General features: G+C 38.6%; 1 protein-coding gene across 1 annotated transcript in view; it reads right to left on the bottom strand.

Moving 5' to 3' along the window:
* Positions 1–21,144, bottom strand: part of ANO3 (anoctamin 3) — a 123,364-nt gene extending 102,220 nt beyond the window's left edge. Inside the window, exon 1 of the mRNA XM_051621893.1 lies at positions 21,066–21,144. Within this exon, the coding sequence (XP_051477853.1) occupies positions 21,066–21,111 (46 nt within the window). The 5' untranslated portion in view covers positions 21,112–21,144. The remainder of the gene's footprint in view (positions 1–21,065) is intronic.
* Between the last annotated feature and the right edge of the window lie 1,130 nt (positions 21,145–22,274).

The raw sequence follows: 22,274 nt of genomic DNA, 5'->3' as shown, positions 1-22,274 counted from the left end.
CGTAGAATTGTTTTGTTTGGAAAAGACCTCAAAGACCAGCAAGTCCAACTGCTAACTCAGCACTGCCAAGTCCACCACCAAACCATCTCCTTAAGCACCACATCTACACATCTTTTAAATAAACCTACTTGTAAGTATTTTTTCACTTTATCATAATTTTACTAAAGATAAACTTAAAAAGAAGCAATCCAGTGGTATTACATGCCATTACATTTGTTTAATATAATACTCTCCTTTTAGCTCAGACCTTCAAGGAAGAAATATGTTGAGCGTATCCAGAAAAGCATGTAATGTGCTCCCAACAAACAGTTCATCAGTTTCACTGGCATATGTGTAGCGATGGATCATGTCACAAGATCTGGACTCTTGCAGTAAAAGGGAAAATAACCTAAACCATCTCCAAGATTTTTCAAGTTCATCAGTCTTATCATACGTGAACATTAATACCATCCAGTTTGACTGAAGCAGAGTTCAGGGAGAATGAAACTCAACTAAAAAGCCCATTCTAACCATCCAGCTCAGTATGTTGACCAGGAACCAGAATCAACATATGAAGAGGTGTGACAATGACACCGACTCAGGAAAATGCTGACTGAACAGCAGCTACAACCTAATGAATACATTTATCAATATCTTAATACAAAGTAGATAGATCAACCATACTGGGAATTCAAAAATAAGGGATGGTTCAATCCTCAAAATTTGCTAGTCTAAAATCAGGTGGTTGTTTTATTTTCTGACTTCTGGTCCTCAGCCATAATGTTCAGACAAGCACTTTACTTATCTATGTACCTCCAGCCATCACAGCCAACATGCTCTCATCCTGACAACTATCCCTAATAAGGGACCATGCTGAAGAAGACACAATGTGACCAGCTGCTAACAGAACTCCAAACCATTTCTCACTCTCCGCTCTTTTCTTCATCCCGTCATATAGGAAAACCATTACATCAAACTGGCCAAAATCTGCCTATCATAATTTGCTAATACAACAAAAATGGGTTAAAAATGTTATCCAGTGCTATGACAAAACTTTATAGCACACTTCTAGATTTATATTGCTTAGGTCCCTAGCTAGGCTAAATAATGAAAGCTCTTTGCTGACATCAGCCATAAAAAAATAGAATCTTGATTGAAGATAAAGAGGCTGAGCACCTCTAAAGATAAGCATCTTTTGCCAGAAATACTTTCACAAAACCTTCTGTAAAACATGAAATAATTAGTTGTGTGTGTGTATATATGTGTATATGTATACATACAGGTGTGTGCAAAATTTACTTGGCATTTGAGGTTCCCCTGAAAAAATGTTGTTTATAGTTAGGTATGTAAAACCAGTTATTAATATTAAATTTGCATAAACAGAAAGACCATGTCCCAGTGTCTCCTGATTCTTTGCATTTTTCTTTCCAGTCACAAAAAAAATAAAAATAAAAATAAAAAATAGAGTAAAATAGAAAAAACAGGAGGAACAGGAACAGAACTTCTAAATAAACTGCCAGAGCTGATAAGCTATTTGAAATAATCATATCCCTAAGAAGAGAAAAAGAATTAAAATATACAAAGGCTCTTTTCAAATGCACTTCAACCAAAAGCCTAATGATATATTAATACCAGTAACAGCAGTGTTCAGCTGACAACCATGCCTAAGCATCAGCATACAAAGCAATGACAAACCATGATTTACAAAACCTGAAAATTATTTTCTAATAATTTATATTTATAGATGTCTCCTTTCATTTCATGAGCTATGCAGAACACATTAAATGTAGGAAGATAAGTGCCTTCCAAATAGAAGGACAAAGTCACCTTCAATTTTTTCTTCATGGCTGGAAGGTTTTCTTAATTATTTGTAATGAGACAGTCCTGGCTAGGCTGCCAAGATCGTAGCTATGGACCTTCCTGCTTTCCTTGTCCTCCCACCCACAGAGTTAGCAGGCTAACTTTTCAACAGCCTTAGAAGTCCCATTCTGACCAGTGTGATATTGCCCCAGTCAGGTCATTACAGAAGATATCAACCAATATCATTCTGAGGCCATTCATGGGTGGCAGAAGCATTTTCAGGGAGAGGATGGCAAAAGGAAGAGTAAGGAGAAGGCAGCTGCAGAACTGGGGCTTCTCATGAGCTTTGTGTTTCCAAGGCTGTTTAAAGCACCAGTGGGAGCCTCCAACCCTGAGGCTGCCCAGGACTCCAGTGAAACAACAGCAGTTAAAGATGACAGTTCATCTGCATACTGTGCTCTTGTATTAGGAGAACATGAAGTTTCTTGGGTATAATGAAAGAACATAAAACTTGGTTCATACTATATGCCTCAACACCTAGAAAACTGCCACTGTCAGAGAGAAACAGGCAGGGAAAAACTTCTTAGCCTCACCAGAAGAAACAGAACAGAGAACAGCATACAGAGCCCTTCAGTTGGAAGGGACCGACAACCATTATCTAGTCCAACTGCCTGACCCCTTCAGGGCTCACCAAAAGTTTAAGCAGGCAACGAAGGGCATTGCCCAAATGCCTCCTGAACACTGACAGGCCTGGGGCATCAACTACTGCTCTAGGAAGCCTGTTGCAGTGTTCAACCATCCTCTCAAAATGAAATATGTCATCCTCTTGTTTCAGCCTGAACATTTTAAGATGGACATCCCTAACAATCCCACTTCTTTAAGGTATCAAATGAAACTTTTCACTTCTAAAATTTTGTAATTGCTGATAATTCTGAATGTTTCTCTTAAATAAAAAACCTAGAGGAAGGTGTAGAGGAACTATATTACCCAGGGTACTTTAGACACGGCATAAAGGTTTCACCACTGGAGCAAGGCACAGCTTCACCTTTTAAAAATTAAACCTTTCCATCTATGCAAGGCATCTTAATACTATTTCAATAAAAATAAGTTAATGAGGAAGCAAAAAAAATATGTATGGGGACAGAGTTATCAGGATGTCAGGCTAAGCTAAGGAATGCTTTCTCTCTGGTATGCATACATAAAAAATTGAACTACTTGGGTGAAGAATGGGGATTTTTATATTCCAATATAACCAGGATTTCACTAGGAAGAAGTAGCTGTGAGTTTAGGCATCTTTATGAGATTGTTTAGTGATTCTGATAATGAAAGTGTCAGACAAGAAAGCAGGTCACTCTCATATAAAATAAAAATCCGAATTTGCTTTAAATTTTCTTTAATTTTGAAACACATTATCCACAACTAACAAATTGAACTATATTAATAAAATTTGACAGGAAGTGTGAGGAAATACAAGACAACAAAAACTTTTTTCTCTTTATTTGCTCTAACAAAAACAAGCTATAAACTAGAGGAAACAAAATCCTCTCACTCTAGAAATGGTGTTAAACGACTTGCTAAACACAAATGGAATACACCTTCTCCAAACATGGTAAAGATCTGAACTGAATAGTAATGAGAGACATGCAGATACAATTCAAACCCCAAAATCATCATCATGTAGGAGATAGATTCAATGAATTAATACTGCTTGAATAAAAGGATGAAAAGGATTTGAGTCATAAAGGATAAGAAGAGCTACACACCTATAAGCCAAGATCAAATGGCAACCAAGTAAAACTCCAACAGCAATAGGTTTTAAGGAATGATTGTGGTTTTATGCAGAAGATATTCGGGTAAGTTTCCCTTGCCTGAAGGACAATAATGAAAAGAGCTGGGGGAAAAAAAAAGGAAAAAGACAGACAAATGAAAGATAGAAGTTTGGGGAATAACTTTTATGTATTCAATATTTTTAAAAGCATTTTGGAGTTTGACTGCTATAAGCAAGAGGTAAATCAACTTAAATGATGTTTGTTCTGAATCAATTCAATCGAAACATTCCTTTGACACAGTGCAATTTGTGTATTCTTCCTTGGCTTCAACTGAAAGTACTGTTATCTGTACCCACTATTCTGCTTCTATATTCCTTCACGTAGAATAGCAGGAGTAAGAATGCATTCTACAAAAGAAAAAGAGGACTCTCAACACTATGCTTTTTCACATTTTTTTTCTTTTACATAAGAGTAATTATTTTGCTTTATTATATGAAATGTGGCCAGTGCTTATAAAACTGGCTTCCACTGAGAACTACATTTCCACTCCCACTATATAAAGAAATCCGAAAGTTCCCAAATGAACCAGATTCACCAAATGGTTTTTCAGCCCTGCTACAGAATCAATACCATAATACTACATTCACCCATTTCATTATTATTTCATTATTACCATTTCAGATTTAAAAAAAAAATATAAAAAAATTCTTACTCGGTATTTGCAGGGAAACCAAAAGATTGAACATTTTCTGCTGCAATGAATCCAGCTGCCTGTCTACATAATCTTTCAGTCTCTGATTTCAAAAATTTTTTCCAGATACTAAGAGAAATACATTTTGCTGATAGAAAACCTTTGCATACTATCATTAGAAACACACTATGACTATTGCTGTTTATTTTGTTTAAAGTCTGGCTGGACTGGTTACTGAAGCACAAAAAAATATTGATGTCAGAATAAATCAATATTACTTATTTTATCAGTAAAATGAAACTACCCTCCAGATAGTTGTACAGAGTGATAAGTTCCCCCCTGTGTCTCCTCCAGGTTAAACAACCCCAGGTCCCTCAGCCTATTAAAAAAACCAACAAACTCAAAACCCTGGCAAATAAAACCATTTAGGGGAAAAAAGCACCCATGTTTCTTGCTGGAAAGTTGCAACAAGCAATACAGCAAGAAACACATCTCTAACCTGCTGGTTTGCCCACCAAGGTAAGTGACAACAGTTACAGATATGTAACTTGAGTCTCTCAAGGCTCATCAGCTGCTTCTGCTCAATGTGACTCCTTCTCTTTAGTGCATTCAACTGCCTTCAACTTTTTTGAAGTTCTGCCTGTAAACTCTGTACACTTCCTTAGCTCACTCCAGGAGGGCAGGCCACTTTCCCTAAGAACTTCGTTTTCTTACACACTCAAATCACTGCTAGAGTCTTACTTCTGATTGGCAAACTGACAAACTGATGGGAAGTCTCTCATTAGTTGTTGTGGTTTTTTTACCTCTCACAAAAAACCCTTGAGGGTTGGTTTGGGGAGGTTGAAGAGTTTTTGCTCTTTAGTTTAGAAATCCATGGTGGCGGTTGTTGGCTAATATTGTCAGCAGTGAGCCCTTCCAGAAATGAAGGCTGATTCCCTGCTGAGCTGCTTGCACAAGTGAGAAGCCAGGAGGTGAAGGGAAAATTATCCCCCTCTTGTTGACCCTCCTGCAGCCATATCTTGAACAGTGCCCAATTTCGGGGCCTACCTGTAGAGGAGGACCTCAACATGCTGCAGACAGTGCAATGGAGAGCTAAGATGATTAAAAAGCTGGAGTTTGTGGCACAGGAACAGCAGGTGGTGAAACACTGCTTCACCAGAGAAGTCTGAGGGACAACTTAACTGCAGGTCCAGGCCAGTATTTGCAGATAAGAACCTAAAAAGGGGAGTTATAGAGAGAAGAGAGACATAGGTGCCCTGCAAAATGACAAGAAAGAACAATCACAAAGTGTAACATGGAAAACTTCAGTTGGTCATAAGGAAACAATACATCCCACTGAAAGTGGTAAAGCACAGGGCTGGAGAGGGCTGTGGAACAAGAGAGTTTCAAAATCTGACTGTATGAGGGTCTGAGCAACTCGACCTAGCTTTGAAGTTGGGCTGCTTGGAGCAGAGTTTTAGACTAGATGCCTCCAGGGACACCTTCTGACCTAATTTCTTGTACAATTCAGGAAGCTTTTCTTCAGAGCAAGGGAAAAAAAACCCAAAACAAAACAGAAAAACAAACCTGCAGGACTTAAATTAATAGAACAAAATGAAGGGGAGTAGGAAGAGCAAGGAAGAGATTTAAAGTGGAACTGATGAAGGTTCAAAGTAGATAACAGTCAAAATGTCAATTAAGAAGAATCTCCCAAGTTCTGCAAACAGAGTAAGGCAATAAAGGAATGAAAAGATGCAAAGGAACAGAGATGTCATTTTTCATACAATAGTATCCACTTTTAAAGAGATTCCTGAAAGGAACTTAGCTTTGTTAGTCAGATGTGCAGCAAATTCAAGGTGACTGTTATTGGAAGTTACATATCCAAAACCAAAGTTCTACATTCTATATCTGCAACACTAATACTGTAAGTTGATATGACAGGGGATCCCATTGAACTACACCTCTTTTTACATTCACAAGTTGTGTAAGGAATATTTTACTCTTTAAGTATCTCAGTCTTGAGTTTTCTTCATATTTCTGCAGATTTATTTTAAAGATAAGTATGCAGTTTTTACTGTGTGAAAGTTTTATGCATGCATAGCTTCTTATTTTAGAGTACTACCAAAAATGTGAAGGTTTTGTAAAACTGAAGTAAGGGGAATTCTGAGTCCTTTCCCTGCAACCTTAGGTTTACCTAATTGATAAGTGCTGCTTTTCCAGCACTTTTTATTAAAAATATTGACAACCATTTTGGAGAACTCAGCCACAGACAAAATTGCCTAAACTCTGCAGGAGCATGCAGTACTCCAGCTACAACTATTCTCAATGAACCAGTGGCTTCCAAAGACAGCAAGATGACAACAAGAAACTACACTATATTTAGGACACTCTACTTCTCACTATTACAAATTGAGTTTTGCATGACTTTTGGCATTGAAAAAACAAACAACAGTAGTTGTTGAAAACTGACTTCACCTCATATATATTCATTCAGCACTTACAATTCTGAGATTATCAAACAGCTCTACTTCCTATGCAGTTGTCACACATTTCCTGGTACCATCCTCAAGACCTCCTTTTTCATGAAATTAAAATTGATGCAAAACCCAATCCCTGGCATGACTTTATAAAAAAGTTTACAATGCAGATCTGCATTAAACTGAGAGAAATTAATGAGAGAAAAATTGAAGAGAGTCATGAAGCAGTAATATCTTGATTAGAATCACTTCCCATAAGGCATTTATTAAAAAGTGTAATTTCTTATCCTGACAAGTAGTATTTTTTCCTGCATTAGGAAAAATTATTTCCATAGATATAACTAGCAGGGTTAGGGTCTTCTCCCCTTTCCCAGTCTCTAGGTCTCTCTTTTCCTCTGGCTTTACTGTCTCTCAGTGCAGGCTTTTGGTGGGAACCATCAGAGCAGTCTCTGCCTGGTCCCATAATGCAGTGTGATAGAATATTTATCTATGGAATGCCCAGATTACTAGATAATTAACCAAAAAATAAAGGAAAAAAAATTAACTAGTATATTCAGATTTTTTTACTATTATGAATGCATTATTTTTAATTTTGGCCAGGTGCTTAACTATGCTTTCTTGTGAAAAATAGTTAAAAAAAAAGTATTTTACAAATCTGAAGAGAATAGGACCATCAGTGCTGTGTAATTTTAAAATTCAGACAAATTCAGACATGCAAAATAACAGGCAATCTGCTATCAGCACCCTAGAGCTCTACTGTGCTGTTAATGTGAGGGTGATGGAGCCTTGGGACAGGCTGCCCAGAGAGGTTGTGGAGTCTCCTTCTCTGGAGACTTTCAAGACCCATCAGGATGCATTCCTGTGTGATCTGCCCTAGGTGTTCCTGCTGCAGCAGGGGGTTGGACTCAGTGATCTTCAAGAGGTCCCTTCCAACCCACACAACTCTATGATATAAAATTACTTGAGAGAAGGTCTGCAATAGTAAAAAACAAACAAACAAAACCAACGCAAAATTGGCAACTCAACAAGAAGTGTGTAGCATAAAATGTATCTTCATGCAGTAGTTATAGTCAATTTTTAGGCTAGAGTTTTTTCACAGTGACTTCAGCACTCAAGTGCTTAGCAAGTATAAAATGAAGTTTCACACAGAATCCATGAGGAAAGCCTTGTGTTTACAAAAGACAAATCATTACAAGAAAAATGAACACATGAAATGAGAAGTGAAACAGCATGGGAAAGAAATCCCATAACCAAAGACATATTAATGGGAAACCAGATTAAATACCCATCTAATAAACACAAGGAATAAAAATTAATGAAAGCAGTAGCAACAATAAAATGTGCTATAGAAGTATTGCCCCTCTCTCCTCCAGCTCTGCACACTCCTGAAAACCATGAATTTCAAATTAAGAGAAGAAAAAATAAGAGGAAAATACCCTAAAGAAGCTAAAAGAGGCTGAAGTAAACTAAAAGGCTAAACTCTCTAAACTAAAATGTATTTTTAATGAGAGAATAAATTTCAAGGATGTTCCTGATGAAAACTATGAAACATTCTGGGCAAAGCTGCTTCTGGTTTGAATTCAGCTGTCATAATTTTATTTTTTTTCCTCTTGCTGCATTAACAGTCACATAATTAATGTAAGAGTGATGGTTTAAGATGTTAGCATCTTTTCACTGATAGCAATTTCCTTTCTCTGAGGTTTGGGAATAGATATTGGACATATAAAATATAAATGTACATTTGGCAGTGCAACAAGGGTGCTGGAAATGAACTAAAATCTCACAGCCATGGAGAAATGGGCTATTTCAAGGCCCCAGTGTCACTCAAGGATCCCCAGATGTGTGGAAAGGAAGAAATAGCTTCATACATTCAACAGTGAGCAAGAGCTACCAAAGCTGTGACCTTCTTTCCAGCTGCTTATTCTCTCCCTGCCTCTCTAGAAGTCACAAAAAGGTTCTGATATGCAAAGAGACACAGATACCTCTTACAGACTCTTTCTAATAGCAGTGTCTTCTTCACAAAGTGCTGGAAAGTTGAACGGGAAACTGGAAAACCTTTAGTCCTCTACTATCTGAAAGCTGGGATGAGAAGAGAAGAAGTGCATAGTTCGATCTCACACAAAATAATAAATTACATAAATGTTTTGATCAGAAAGAATGACCTAATTATGAAAAATACAAAAACAGGTATTTGCACAATAGGGAAATCTAGCAATAAACTCCTGTCCTTGATGGAGTGGTGGAGCACACTCTGTCACTTCCATCATTTCAAACATCTACCATCTCAGGCAAGAGAGATAATAGAATAAACCCACTAATTTTCTCTTGATTCTTCTCTATATATTCTATCTGGTCTTATCTGGTATTTTTCTCACCATCTCCAGGGTTACAAAATTACAGTGTCTAAGCTCTCAGACAGGGAAAGAAAGAGGATCTATCTTAAGCCTTCAATTTATAAGACACTTCCTTCACAGCATTTCCTAGTTGATCAGATGCCAAGTGAAGTATCTTTGCCATCCATTTATAATTCTACTCTTTTTAGCTACCTAGACATGAGTTGGTAAAACCACCAACAGAATTGGTGAGCAATGCTCTAAACAGTGACTCTACAGCAGTAAGTCTAAATTTTCAAGGGACCAGAATTTTCTTGAAATTTGATCAGCTCCTCCAACCAGTCACACTAACGCAGCTTTCAAAATAGCATATGAAAAATCCAATAGAAAGAAAGTAACTGGCAGGAGAAACAAGTGAATCATTATCAAACCAGAAAGAAAATTAAAATAATTATTCCCTAATTATTCCACCTCTGCAATGTACTTTGAGTCGATACCTTAACATTCAGTTCATTTGGGAACAAGAAAAGTTTTCACAGTTAAAAAGTTGAAAAAAATGTTATTGTTTCTTATTTTTTTCTACAATAGATTTTAAAAAATCCAGAGCTTCAGAGTTTGGGTAGGCGTGGGGGGCAGGGAGGGTTGCATTCTGAGTTTTTCCCATTGATGTACTCTAAACTATAAAACCTTTTTAATTTTTTTTTCTTAATTAATGCACAAGAATTACATTACTATTTCTTTTTTTTTTTTTTTTGTCTAATGACTTTGGTATTTTTTAACTAATTGTTCTACATGCTAAAAAAAAACAAAACAAAAAAACAAACTTGGAAGAACATTCCCAGTGTTCCTTTTTTGTGGATGAATTTTGAAACGTATGTGACATACAGGAATATCTGCCTAGAAGATAATAACCAACTGAACAACAAGTAACAGCCATATAAAAAAGAATCATTATTTTGAAAGAACATTTTCTATATTGCTCAGTGTATTATAACAAAGACTGTCCATTTTAATGACACAGTCATAATGTATTTTTAATACGAAATCTGGTCAGCAGAGAGCACAAACTAGTTTTAATATTCATCTTAAAAAACATTAATTTCCAGGTGTTTATCGATCATTTCCCAGATCCCTCTTTTTTTCCTGGAACTTTCCATTGTATGCTGTCTAGAACTCATGCCTAATACTTTTACTGATGGTAGTTTTCATAAACCACCCATACCAAAGACATTTTTCTTTTACCTTATATTGCAAGGCTTTCTTAGCGGCCCAAGGTTACTCTCAAAACATTTAAAAGAATAGCAGGAATGGAGTGGTGATTGTTAACCTCAGACAGAATTTAGCACTAGCAAAAATGCTTTCCTAAGTTAAAAGAAGATTCATTTTGAAGGCCTTTCTCTTTTTCTCTTTCCCTTATTAAAGGGAAAAAAATGCTGAATAGCCAGTTTAATCCGTTTCTCGATTCCCTGCCTTGCCTTGTTTTCATCCCAGCTTGCTAATAAACTAGGATTCCTTCTGCTTAGGAAAAAATTTTGACAGCAAATACCTATGGATGGTCAGAAATATGAAATTTATTGTTTATTAGAGATTGTATCTTAACTAGATGATGGCACTAGTAGGCAAACAAGCATGGCTTCCTTCTTCACGTTTATTGTGACCATGAGAACATCTGAATTGTGCCCAGATCCTCCAAGAGCTAGTAGTTCACTCCTAGCAATAAAACAGAGGTGATGCAAAACCTGAATAAAGCTCTTTACCTAACCAATACACTTGTGAGAACCATAACAGCACCAGAAAGCTCTAGGGAAGTCCCATGTGACCTGAAAAGAAGTTTTAATTTCCAAATGTCTCCAAACTGAACCATTAAGTCTGACAAAAAGCGAAAGTCAAAGATTGTTTATTTCACTAAATAATGACAACTACAGTACTATTACTGTTGGATGCTAGGCACTAGTCTTCAGTACAAATAAATCCCAAACATCTCAGAAACCAAACCTGTGGCCCCTCAGATAACTCACTCCAGAACCAATGCAACAGAATTCAACATGAAGTTACAGGTGGTGACCAAGATGGAAAACAGCCCAGACAAACAGACAGATCTAGAGTCCAGTAATCAGAATATGAAGTATTATTTCTTCTTCTGAAGAAAATCTTTCCATTAAAGTACAAGCACTTATGCATGAAAATTTCAAAACACTTTGTTTATTGCTCAGACTGAACACAGGTCAATCTCACATTTATTTGTAGATTTCCTACAATATAAAATTATAGAAAGCTGGAAATGCTCTTTTCCTACAGTACAAAATAATAGGAAGTTGGGAATAATTCCTAACAACACATTATCTACTTCAGTGTAGTATTTTAAAAAGTAGTTGTTTCATGCCTCAGCTGTGGAAAAACCTCTGATAGTCCAGTAGATAAAGATCAGGGAACTTCTCTTTATATGGGGCCAATATGTTAAGTATTGTTCTCACCTCAGTAGTCTGTTCTCCTTATTGTTTTGGAGTGTGACTAATACAATCTTTTCAATTCCTCTTCACCTGCCACTTATATTTGATAATGACATTCAGGATGCATCACTTCTTATTCATAGCTAAACCCTGTAAAAGTAAATCCAATCAAAATCTCAGGTACATCCATTGAAAGCTCATTGTTAACACTGAGGGTATGTGGGGATTCTCTGCAGACTCCATCCATAAAACCTTTATGGCAAAGTTTATGTTCAAGCATGCTCAAGATAATTATCAAATCAATCATTATGAAATATGCTTGAGTGCAACCATGTTTCAGGAAGGACAGCAGTAATGATAAATGCTTTTGTATGACAGTCTGCTTTTCCACCCCATTTTTTCCTTTTTATTTAGATGCTGGATTTATAGAACAGTGACTTCAAAGTCCTGCATTTCTGAAAAGTATGAATTATTAACAGCAACACAGTTAAGCTCCTGTGTCATTCATTTATTCCTGCCAAGTATTTGTGCTTCTCCTCCTTTTTTACGGAAGCCTATAAACCAAGGCACCTCACAGTGATGAGAGGAATGCAGGGGTGGTTGCGATAGAGACAACAGCACCTGCTTGCAATATTGTAACACTAGAAAACTGCAGTGCAAGACATTTTATCTGAAAAAGTCTTGCTTTTACAGGTTAGGAAAAGGCTTGGTAGATACTGTAAAATGCTGATCCCAAAGCACGTGGATTCCTCTTTCCCTGATTTAGTTCCTCCCCTAACAAGTCTCGTAGAGTCCTTAAATGCTGTCCCCCTCCATCCCATGATGTCTCCCACACCTCTAGGCAAGGACTCCTCAGTCCCTGATGTGTTACAGAGAGCTGACGCCAGGGACCCACAGCTTTTATCTCTTTTTTAGTTTGCAATTAACTTAACTACTTACACACACTATCTACCAATTACACTCACAAGGCTAGATGACTTATGATGAAGCTTGCAGCTTGTCCAAGTCAGAATTCTGGGATAACTGCGTGTAGCCATAACTACACCACAACAAATGCATCTATACAAGATATAACCAGGAATAGCTTATTCAGGTCTAAATTCGTATTTTTAAGAAACAACTAATTTTTCTGCTGAACACAGATGTGTTTAGAAAAAAAAGTTTTGGATATTTAGGGTCAGCTTTTTAAAATATTGGAGTGCATTGAATTCCAACACTTTGCAAACAGCATTAGGTGCGTAACTCCTAATAATTACTGCATTGTTAAGATAGCCAAGCACTATTAAAAACCCTGACAGAGAATTTGCCTACATCTTTGAAAATATGTTTTAAAATCTGATTGTGATTCAAAGTCCCTCCAATGTGACAGTATTCAGTGGAATTTCATCTAAATAGCTCTGAAATTAAAACCTTCCTCTGCAAAGGATCAGCCTTCAGAGATGTACAAGTGTTTATTGAGTGCTTAATATACAGAAAATGTTTTTTAAATATATATAAAATATAGATACGTATATTTCATTTCTATTTTTAAATGTATCAATAAAATGGAAGGTTTCTGCACTACAGGAATTTGGGCCCCCCAGCCTCTCCAACTGAGACTATTCAAAATTCAGCAATATGTTTTACCACACTGTAATTTGAGGTGAGATGCCAATACAAACCAGAAATATTTTATGTGAGAGCAAACGAAAATGCACAGGTCTTGTTTTTTCTCTCAACTGAGAGATCCAGCCTCTGCACAACATTCAGGCCTACAGATTTTGCATTCAGTTGGTACCTGTTTCTCTCCGAAGTGTTTGGCTTTATGCACACTTCCTTATTTTTCACATACTCACAGTATGATTGTCTTTGAAATGTGAATACTGTCTGTCTCTAAGTTACTTTGTCCCCTTTCTTTTAGCAAGTGACTTTGAAATCAATACTCAGTGCTGAAGCTGGTGTTGCTGACATGACTTTATGTGAAGAGGGTTCTGTTGAGATATCTGCAAATCCCCTGCGTGCAGTTCTACTTCAGCATAACCAGCTAAGGAGCACTGCTCACACACAGAAGATTGTTCAGTATGTTCAGTCTGCTTTCACTGCCTGGTATTGTTTTATCTATCTATCTATCTATCTATCTATCTATCTATCTATCTATCTATCTATCTACCTACCTACCTATCCACCCACCCACCATTTCTGCATCTCTACATCATTATCCACCTTTCTATATTAATTCACAATTACTCTTTAATGCTCTAAAAATTCCTCCCTGCCATCTCAACTCATTCATAAGCTTTGGAAATTCTTAGGATTACCTGCTTCTCCTAGCATTTTCACCTTTTAATCCCCTTGTGGCTGTTTTCTCATACTGTTAAGTTGCTTTTAGAACAACCACTTATAAAAGGAAGCTAATGGACTTCTGTAAGTTAGCCTGCAGATAAAAAGGGACTCCCCCCCCTCCACAAATGTGGATAAGTGTTCAGGAAAATCATTAAAAATACTAACTCCACTAGCTTAATGAGGCAGAAAGAGAACAGAATGCAAATATTATACACATTTGACCTAGCTTATAAATGAACAAACAGTAAGGAGTAAGGAGTTTTTCTGAGCAAGAGAAATTCTACTGAATCAGACAAGCAGTGAATAGAATAAGATATTTCAAACATTTTCTAACTCCAAAGCTTGCCATCATCACAGTAGTTATCTGGAGCATACGTGACTAACCTCTTCAGTAACTGTGATGTACTTATGAATTTTTCAACACAAATTTGAGGGAGCTCTAGTTTCCTTTGTTTGTGTATCCTTCTTGAGCTACCAGCACTCCACAGAATCACAGCCAAGAAGCAAGTAAACCCACGGAGTCTTCTTGTACTATGTTGTTGCTAAAGAAAAGAAACAAAACTCATATGAACAGCGGCGCTTCATCGTTCAAAAGGGATTTCTGCAGATACTCTTCATTCAGGATGCTCTTCAAACTACACCTTCTTTTCCCTGAATTGCAGAGAGAGAATCTGATTTTTATGGTTTGTTTTGCCCTAAAGAGCCCCTACTTTTAGGCAGATCAAATAGTTGAAACATAACCATTACTGTTTTCATGATGCATGTATATTGAAGATCACTGAAAGGACAGCTAAGAAATCAGCTTCTTTAGAACCCCTTCTGGAGCACATCTTCCATGAAGATAGCCTGAGAGGGTTGGGGCCGCTCAGTCTGGAGAAGAGAAGGCTGCAGGGAGACCTTACAGCACTTTCCAGTATGCGAAGCGGCTACAGGAAAGCTGGGGAGGGACTTTTTACAAGGGTGTGCAGTGAGAGGACAAGAGGGAATGGTTTCAAACCTAAAGAAAGGAGATTTAGATATTAGGAAAAAAATATTTCCTGTGAGGATGATGAGACACTGGAACAGGTTGCTCAGAGAAGCTGTCCCTGCCCCTTGCCTGGAAGTGTTCGAGGCCAGGTTGGATGGGGCTCTGAGCAACCTGGTCTAGTGGGAGGTGTCCCTGCCCATGCAGGGGGGTTGGAACTATACATTGAGGCTCAGAGTTGCTAAAACATACTGCTGTACAATGTAGCTTAGTCCTGAGTTACACTTGTCTTCAATAAACAACCTACCATAACATACACTTTAGGATATACAGAACTGCACTTATTCTAGTATGAGCCTGGAAAAAGGAATTAAAGACTTGTAACCTGGGTAACCCCAGGTATGATGCTTTCTGAAAACCTCAGTGTGTGTCCGATTCAAGATAACACAGACTCTGTTCAGCTTAGGCCCAAGCATAAACCATGAGATTTCCATTTTGCTCAGCAAGCTTATGAACTTAGCATAGTTAATTTCTGGTATTACTGTATGTCTAAAACAAGAATGGCTATTTTTTTTCCTCACTTTTCAGTGGGGGGAAAAAAGCCCACAAACATTACTTTTCCACTTGCAATCTAGCTGGCTGCATTTGTTGGAATACAGAGATCTGTGTTCCATTAGTTAAGAATGTTTCAATTTCTCAGGGCTGTTGGAACTGTAAAATAACCTTATCACATAAAATGTTGACTACTGCTAATTTTGTTACAAAGCTTTTTAACAAAATCTGGTGTATTAAAACTACAATTACAAAAATGCAAGAGAATTTACACTGTTGTTTCATTTATTGTTCTCATTTAGCAGATTTTTAAAATGACAAAAAGCAGGATAAACCAATCAAAATACAAAGGAAGAACTGGAACTTGGAATTTTGTGGTGAAATGATACGTAAGTGTTAAAATGAGAGTTCTAAAGAAAATCAGCGTTGGTGGGTATTGCCTATTTTATCTGGTCCATACTGAGAAAGTTTTGAAAAGCTTTGGAATAGGTACAAGGCTTTTTTTCCACAGATAATACCATATCAAGCTACACTTAAATCAGAATGGAGAAAGCTTATGCACAGACATCTTACCACAACATCATCATCTGAAGTCAGCAGAGTTATGTTACAAACCAGAATGTTCTGATTTCCTTAGCTTTTTAATTTTGAATATGAATTTAATAGGTAAAAAAAAAAAAAAAAAAATTAACTTATTTCTACAGCACTCATGCATCAACACAATATAAGGTTTTATATGTCATGTTTAATAATTCTTAGGAAGCTCTGTATTTTAAGTTACAAACCACAACAGTATTATTCTGAATAAAGACACATTATGGCCCTTCTAAGGTGGCTGACTGAAAGAGGTGAAGTGCATTTGAATTGTGCAGCCATACCAGTCAACAACAAATATAGCCAGGTAAATCTTAGAAAAAAATAGGCTTTGCTTCTCAGTGCCCTGAAAGAGCATCCTAAATGGCACTATTCGAATATGGTATCATTTTAAGGGAGTATATTAATAGCTGTGTTTGTTCTAAGCTCTCAGAGTCAAGATGAGGATTGCTTTGAAATTTTCCGTACACACTGGTGCCCCTTGAAAGGCAAATGAAAGAACTGAACTCTAAAAATCCCCTCACTCGTGCTGACATGGAAACCTGACCTTTTTGCTCTGAAGAATATCAACTAGAATTACAATCTCTCCTAAATTTTTGTACAACAGCATTGCATCTACTAGTAATTCCAGCAGTTTCTTTGGACCCTACATCCACGAGTGCTTCTGAAGTATCAAACATCCTTGGAGAATTCTCCATGAGAATCTTAATTACAAGTCCAAGTTTCCGAATACTGAAAGCTCTGGAGCAACACAAAAAAATGTATATTTATGAACCCACATTTAAATTTGAAAGTTGTTTTATGAAGAATGCAAGTCAGTAAGATCTTAAAATTAGCGTAAAACAACAGTAACAAAGAAGCTCTCTACTCTGCTACAGCAGTGTTCCTCTAAGTAGCTCAAAGCAGTTTAACAAGACCAGTTAATGAAGTAAGAAGTGCCTCCATGAAGAGAAAATCACTGTAGCTTTTTAGAGATTCTCAACCTATCTAAACCACACTACAACTTCAGGTGACTAATATATGAAATTCAACAAAATATTTGGCACTCATCACAAATTCAGATTTCGAAAGAAGTCTGTTATGGAGATACCTGATTTGTTCATAAGTCAGGCATTTTCAAGATAAATCCCTTTATAAGCTAAATCAGCACTCTCCTTAAAGACATAATGAGTACTAAAGTTGCTGAACTCCTTCCTGTCCTGTTACACACCTTGAAAAAGAAGCATGGTAAGTATCTCAAGGTAGCCACTGGATTTTGATCTGCAGCCCAAGTTCCTAAAACTCACACACAGTGATAAAAACAACTAAATTTCAAGGCATCAACCTACTTTCTCTTTCCCAGCCTTTACTACTTTCATTGAAAAGATGTGATAGGCTATTACAAAGCAAAATAGTCAATACAAGCCCCCAGCAGAGTATCCAGGAAACTGCAGTCTTTATATCAGGACTGAAGTCCTAGGTATCTCAAACATTAAGCATTGTAATTGCCATGACCTGCACCCTAAATGCAGGTTTTGCCTCCTGTCAAGCCAGAAACATTCAAACCCACTCACCTGTTAAAAGAAAAACCTCTTGCAAATTAGTTTTACCTTTCTTTCCAAAGGATAGAATTTTTCAATACAGCTTCCTAATAAAACAAGCAATTACTTTGCACCAGCCCTGTACCAATTACAGAAAACACAAAGTCTGCTGTAAAGTTACCACATATTTTTATGTCCAGTGTTTAAAAGATTGTTACTCAATTGTGATTGAGATCAAATACTGAATCCTACAGACCATCTTTCCACAGAATTATTAAACTGCAAATTATTTGTGGAGATGATCTTTGTCCTTATCAGCATCATCTTATTATTTCTCCATCCTGAATAAGTATTTATTATTTAGTAGTTTTAAGCAAAACTGTATTATTCTTGTCTGATGATGGAGATTTTTCTCTTCTAAAGGATGGCTGGGAAAAAAAACCAAACTAGTAAATATTAAGCACTTCTTCCTTTTTCCTCTGACTATTCTTCAGAGGCCATAACTTACATCACCTTTTGGGGGGATAAAAAAGTGTAAAGGTACATATTAAATAATATTTTTTATTTTTGAGAATATTACTGAATAAATTAATTTCAGGGGAAAAAAACCACACACACACACAAAAAAAACAGTTTCTGCAACGGCACAGGTTAAAAATAGCCACAAAATACTGTACAGATAGCTCAAGTGAGTCAACACACTACTGTGCAGAGAAATACAGACCAATTAGTCTACCTTTAGGCCACTGCTCTTTTTGATACCTTTGATTACAAGCAGAACAAAAATTGCAGGGGTGAAGGAGATTAATTTTTTCAAAACTCTCCTTCTCTTTTCATAACATCACGTTGAGCTCTACTGCAGCTTTTGAAAACCGAGGGTTTCACTCTGCATACACAATCTGAACAAAGAGCAAGACAAAAAAACACAGTGGCACATTATAACGGCAGCCTCCTACTGGGAACACCTCCTCACTCTGTCAAGGGGAAAAAAAAAAAACAACCCAAACTCTAACCAGAGATAAATCCTTGGGATATAAAGGCTTTTCTTTATCTTTTCTCATCCCTGCTGAAGATTCCTAGACAACCAACAGAACAGAGAACATGGTCCTATTCCTTCAAGACTTGTAAATACAGCTTTGGTACCAAAACCACTACTCAGCTAGAATAAAATGCTCAGAGTAGGTAAGGAAAACAAAATGTTCTCTAGCCCCTTCTATCTCCCATCTTAAAAGTTACCTCTCTTCAGCAAGTGAGTTTGGATACTATGTTACTTGGCAATAGGCACAGGCTCCGTTTCTAAAAATGATAACATTAATTTCTCTTAGTTTACAAGAACTGTTATCTTTGTTACTTTATATCTTTCCTATATGATTGAGAATCCGCATTAAAATAATGCCCTTTCAATCCCCCCAAAGAAATGAAGCTTGGTTTTAATGCAAGTGAAGCATAACCCTGCACAGCTGTGACGGGCAGTTGGCCATTTCACGAGGATTACCACTGATTCTGTAAAAAAGGGAATGTAGGGCACTGTTTTGTCAGCAGCTAGAAAAAAACCAAACAACAAACAACACAATTCTTTCAGTCAAAACCTCTGCTCTGCTACAGCAAGTTAGAAATGGCAGTAACTGAAATCTTAAATTTATGTAGAATGATATAAAACACCAAATTGGAAAGAACTACACAAAATGACATGATGCTCATTGCTGCTGAGAGAGCAACGTCCACGATCTTCAGCGTACCAAGACTTTCAGCTTCTTTCAAATACCTCGTGATTAGATGACGACTTCGTGATTATGATTTATGTTTGCTTAGTTTCTTTGTAGTCTTTTGCCCAAAATTTCATGCTGTCCACCCCCATCCCTAAAAGCTGTAGGTTGAGGAAAACAGACACTAAGCTCATTCAGGTGGATTTAGCACACATCACACCGCACATGGGATGTTCAGGAGGACAATACATTTACTAGTTCATGACATTAGTAGTTAATGCTGTGCAGGGTCCATAGATCCATAAGAGCATCCTCACTTTTCCAAAGCCTTCTAAATTCTAAAATCATCAGGATTTCTTCAGGAATAAAGTGGAAAACAATCTACTTCTCAGTGGGTAACCAGCAAAACCCACTAATTTATTATAAAGTTTCATGACTACCACAAACACACAATTTCACAAATGACAGGGTACAGCTTGGTTTCAAACAGCTAAATTTCATCCCTGAACTTGACCATAATGAAATTAGGTTTGGGATGGTGTTTTTGAAGATTATTTAAAAAAACCAACCAGCTGAATGGCTCCCCAGGGGCCTTGATAAGGACTTTGGAGCCTGCTAATCATTGCTGCAATATAAGAAATATATTATGAAAAACTATGGACTGACACCATGGCTTCATGTCACCTGATGCTTTTTATAGATGAACAGGTGAAAAAAAAAGACTTTTAGTACTAATTAATTAACCTGACTATACTACACATTTTACAATTTGAAACAGCATCACCCATTACTGCACACATGATAGGCCTTAAATGCAATACTTCTACAGAAAGGAACTAAATTTATTATGGAATTACCAGAATGGAATAAGTGTTCTGAATTATTTATTCTCCACTAACGATTCAAAGAGAAGAACTTGAATGAGGCCAAATCCAATAAGTGAATTCATGATTTATGTATGAAGCATACTACATTAAACCATAATTTATGGCATATTCCATTCAAAGAAAAAGTTTGTTAGCATCTAAAACAACAGGAAGAGGGCAAAGGGATGCTCATAATGAGAGAAATCTTGGTTTCATCTTAACTGTCAAAGTAGAATTAGAGAGAAAAAAAATTGTAAAAATAACAGGCTTGGGCTCAAGAAAAAAACAAGTTCACTGTGTGAAGTATGTTTTTTCTAAAAGGAACACAACAGAAGGTTTAATAGCCATTGTAATCACAACTGAAAACCTGCCTTTGTATCTGTTGAGCAGCCAAAGCTTTTGTTTTGCAATTAAAAACCAAACCAACAAACAATAAAGAGACGGATGCAAGGATTAAACCGAAGCAGTATTTGCACTTGTAACGCCAGAGCCCCCCTGGCAATGACACCTGCCGTTCTTTCTCAGGGTTTCTACTCGGATAACAGCAGCAGACACAGACTAAAACCAGGAGCAAACCCAGGAACAAGAGCAGCGAAGTCCAGCAGGTGAACGACCTGTCCGCACCACTGAGAATCACCTGTACAGCAGGAAACAGCAAAGCAGCAGCAGCACCGTTCCTCAGGGAGGAAAACTTTCCCCCCCGAGGGAGCGGCTGGCGGGGCCGGGCCGGGCCCGGTGCCCCTCGGTCCCCCCCAGCCCCGGGGCGGCCCGGCCCGGCCCCCGCCCTCCCCGTGCGCTGCAGCCGCAGGACTTGGGAACCGGTGAAACAGCCCGAAAAGACCGACCAGCCCGAAAAGATAGACGAGCCCGGCTGCGGAGCGCGGGCAGGCGGCCACACACCGGCATCTGTCTCCAGACCCAGACACGATGCACCGGGCGCTCCCCAGGGCGATACCTGCGGGGGGAACCCGCACCCGCCGCAGGCTGCGCGTCCTCCCCGCACACCTGGGCAGCGGCGCCGGGGCCCTCCCGATGAGGGGGATCGGGGGGAATTTCTACTGACCTTTCTGCTGCCTAAAGGACTGGATGGAGCCCGAATGGTGAACCATCTTGGCAGAGCGCAGCCTGCCAGCCTGCCGGCTGCGGGGAGGGGGGGGGCGGGAACCCAGCGATGCGGCCTGACCCGCCCCGCCCCGGCCCGGCTCGGCTCGGCCCGCCCCGCCCGGCAGCCCCCGGTGCCGCCGTCGCTCCCGGAACGGGACGAGCGGCCCGGCCCGGCCCGGCCCGCGGAGCAGCAGAGGCTGCGGGACCGGCGGCGGCACCGGCCCGGCGGGGAGAGGCGGGAACGCGGCGCCGGGAGCAGCGAAGGGCGGGCTCTGAGCCGGCGTCTTCCCCCGCCTCCCGGTTGGAGGGGGGTTCAGGCAGCCCCGCCCGTCCTCGGTGCTCCCGGAGTGCGGGACAGTCCGTGTGGCCCCTCTCTGAGAGACAGTGCCGGGCCAAGCCCCAGGATCGCCCGCAAACCCGTCCTAGGGCTGGTTTTAGTATTGCTGTTGCCCTCCTGTGACCCTCGTCGCTCTCGGAAAGACACCAGGTGTGACCGATGAGCTAAAGGGAAGCCAAGTATAAATCACACCTGTACGTACTAACAGATGCACTTCCCTCTACGCGTTGTGACTTGAGTTTGTATTTCAGCCTCTCCATCCCGTAAACCTGTGTTGTGTCACGAGCCTTTTTTTCCTTACGTGTTCTCAAGCTTACATTCTTCCTGGTGATAGCGTTTGACAAAAAGATTCTAAGTAAATTTCACAACAGTACCATCAACTCCTGACAAAGGTTTCGGTTTTAATTTTTCTACCACAGCAATCTTTTCTTTTTCCAATTCTCCTACATTCAGTCAATCCAATATTCCAGCCTGCATCTTGAGTATCTCTCTCCTTGTCACCATTTAGGGATACACACATTATTTACTTGACAGAAATTAAATCACCTCTTGGAACCTGTGCAGCTAGGAGCAAAACCTCCATCATTCCTTCAATGTTTGTGTGCCAGAAGATGTACTAGAGATTTCCTCCGACAGTAAAGCAGAGTTAGAGCTTTCCCAGAGTTGACTGGGGCTTGTACTACACCATCTGCTTAAAAATTATTTGACTGCCACTCCTTACTACAGGCCTGTGTGTACTATAAAATGTACTTCTTTGTCTGTATCAGTTTAGTCAAACGACCACAATGGATACACACTTTGTGTGTGTGTGTGTTTAAGGATGTTTTTCCA

Source organism: Apus apus, chromosome 5, assembly GCF_020740795.1.
Source record: "Apus apus isolate bApuApu2 chromosome 5, bApuApu2.pri.cur, whole genome shotgun sequence".
Lineage (NCBI taxonomy): Eukaryota > Metazoa > Chordata > Aves > Apodiformes > Apodidae > Apus > Apus apus.
This window is presented reverse-complemented; position numbering and strand designations above follow the sequence as displayed.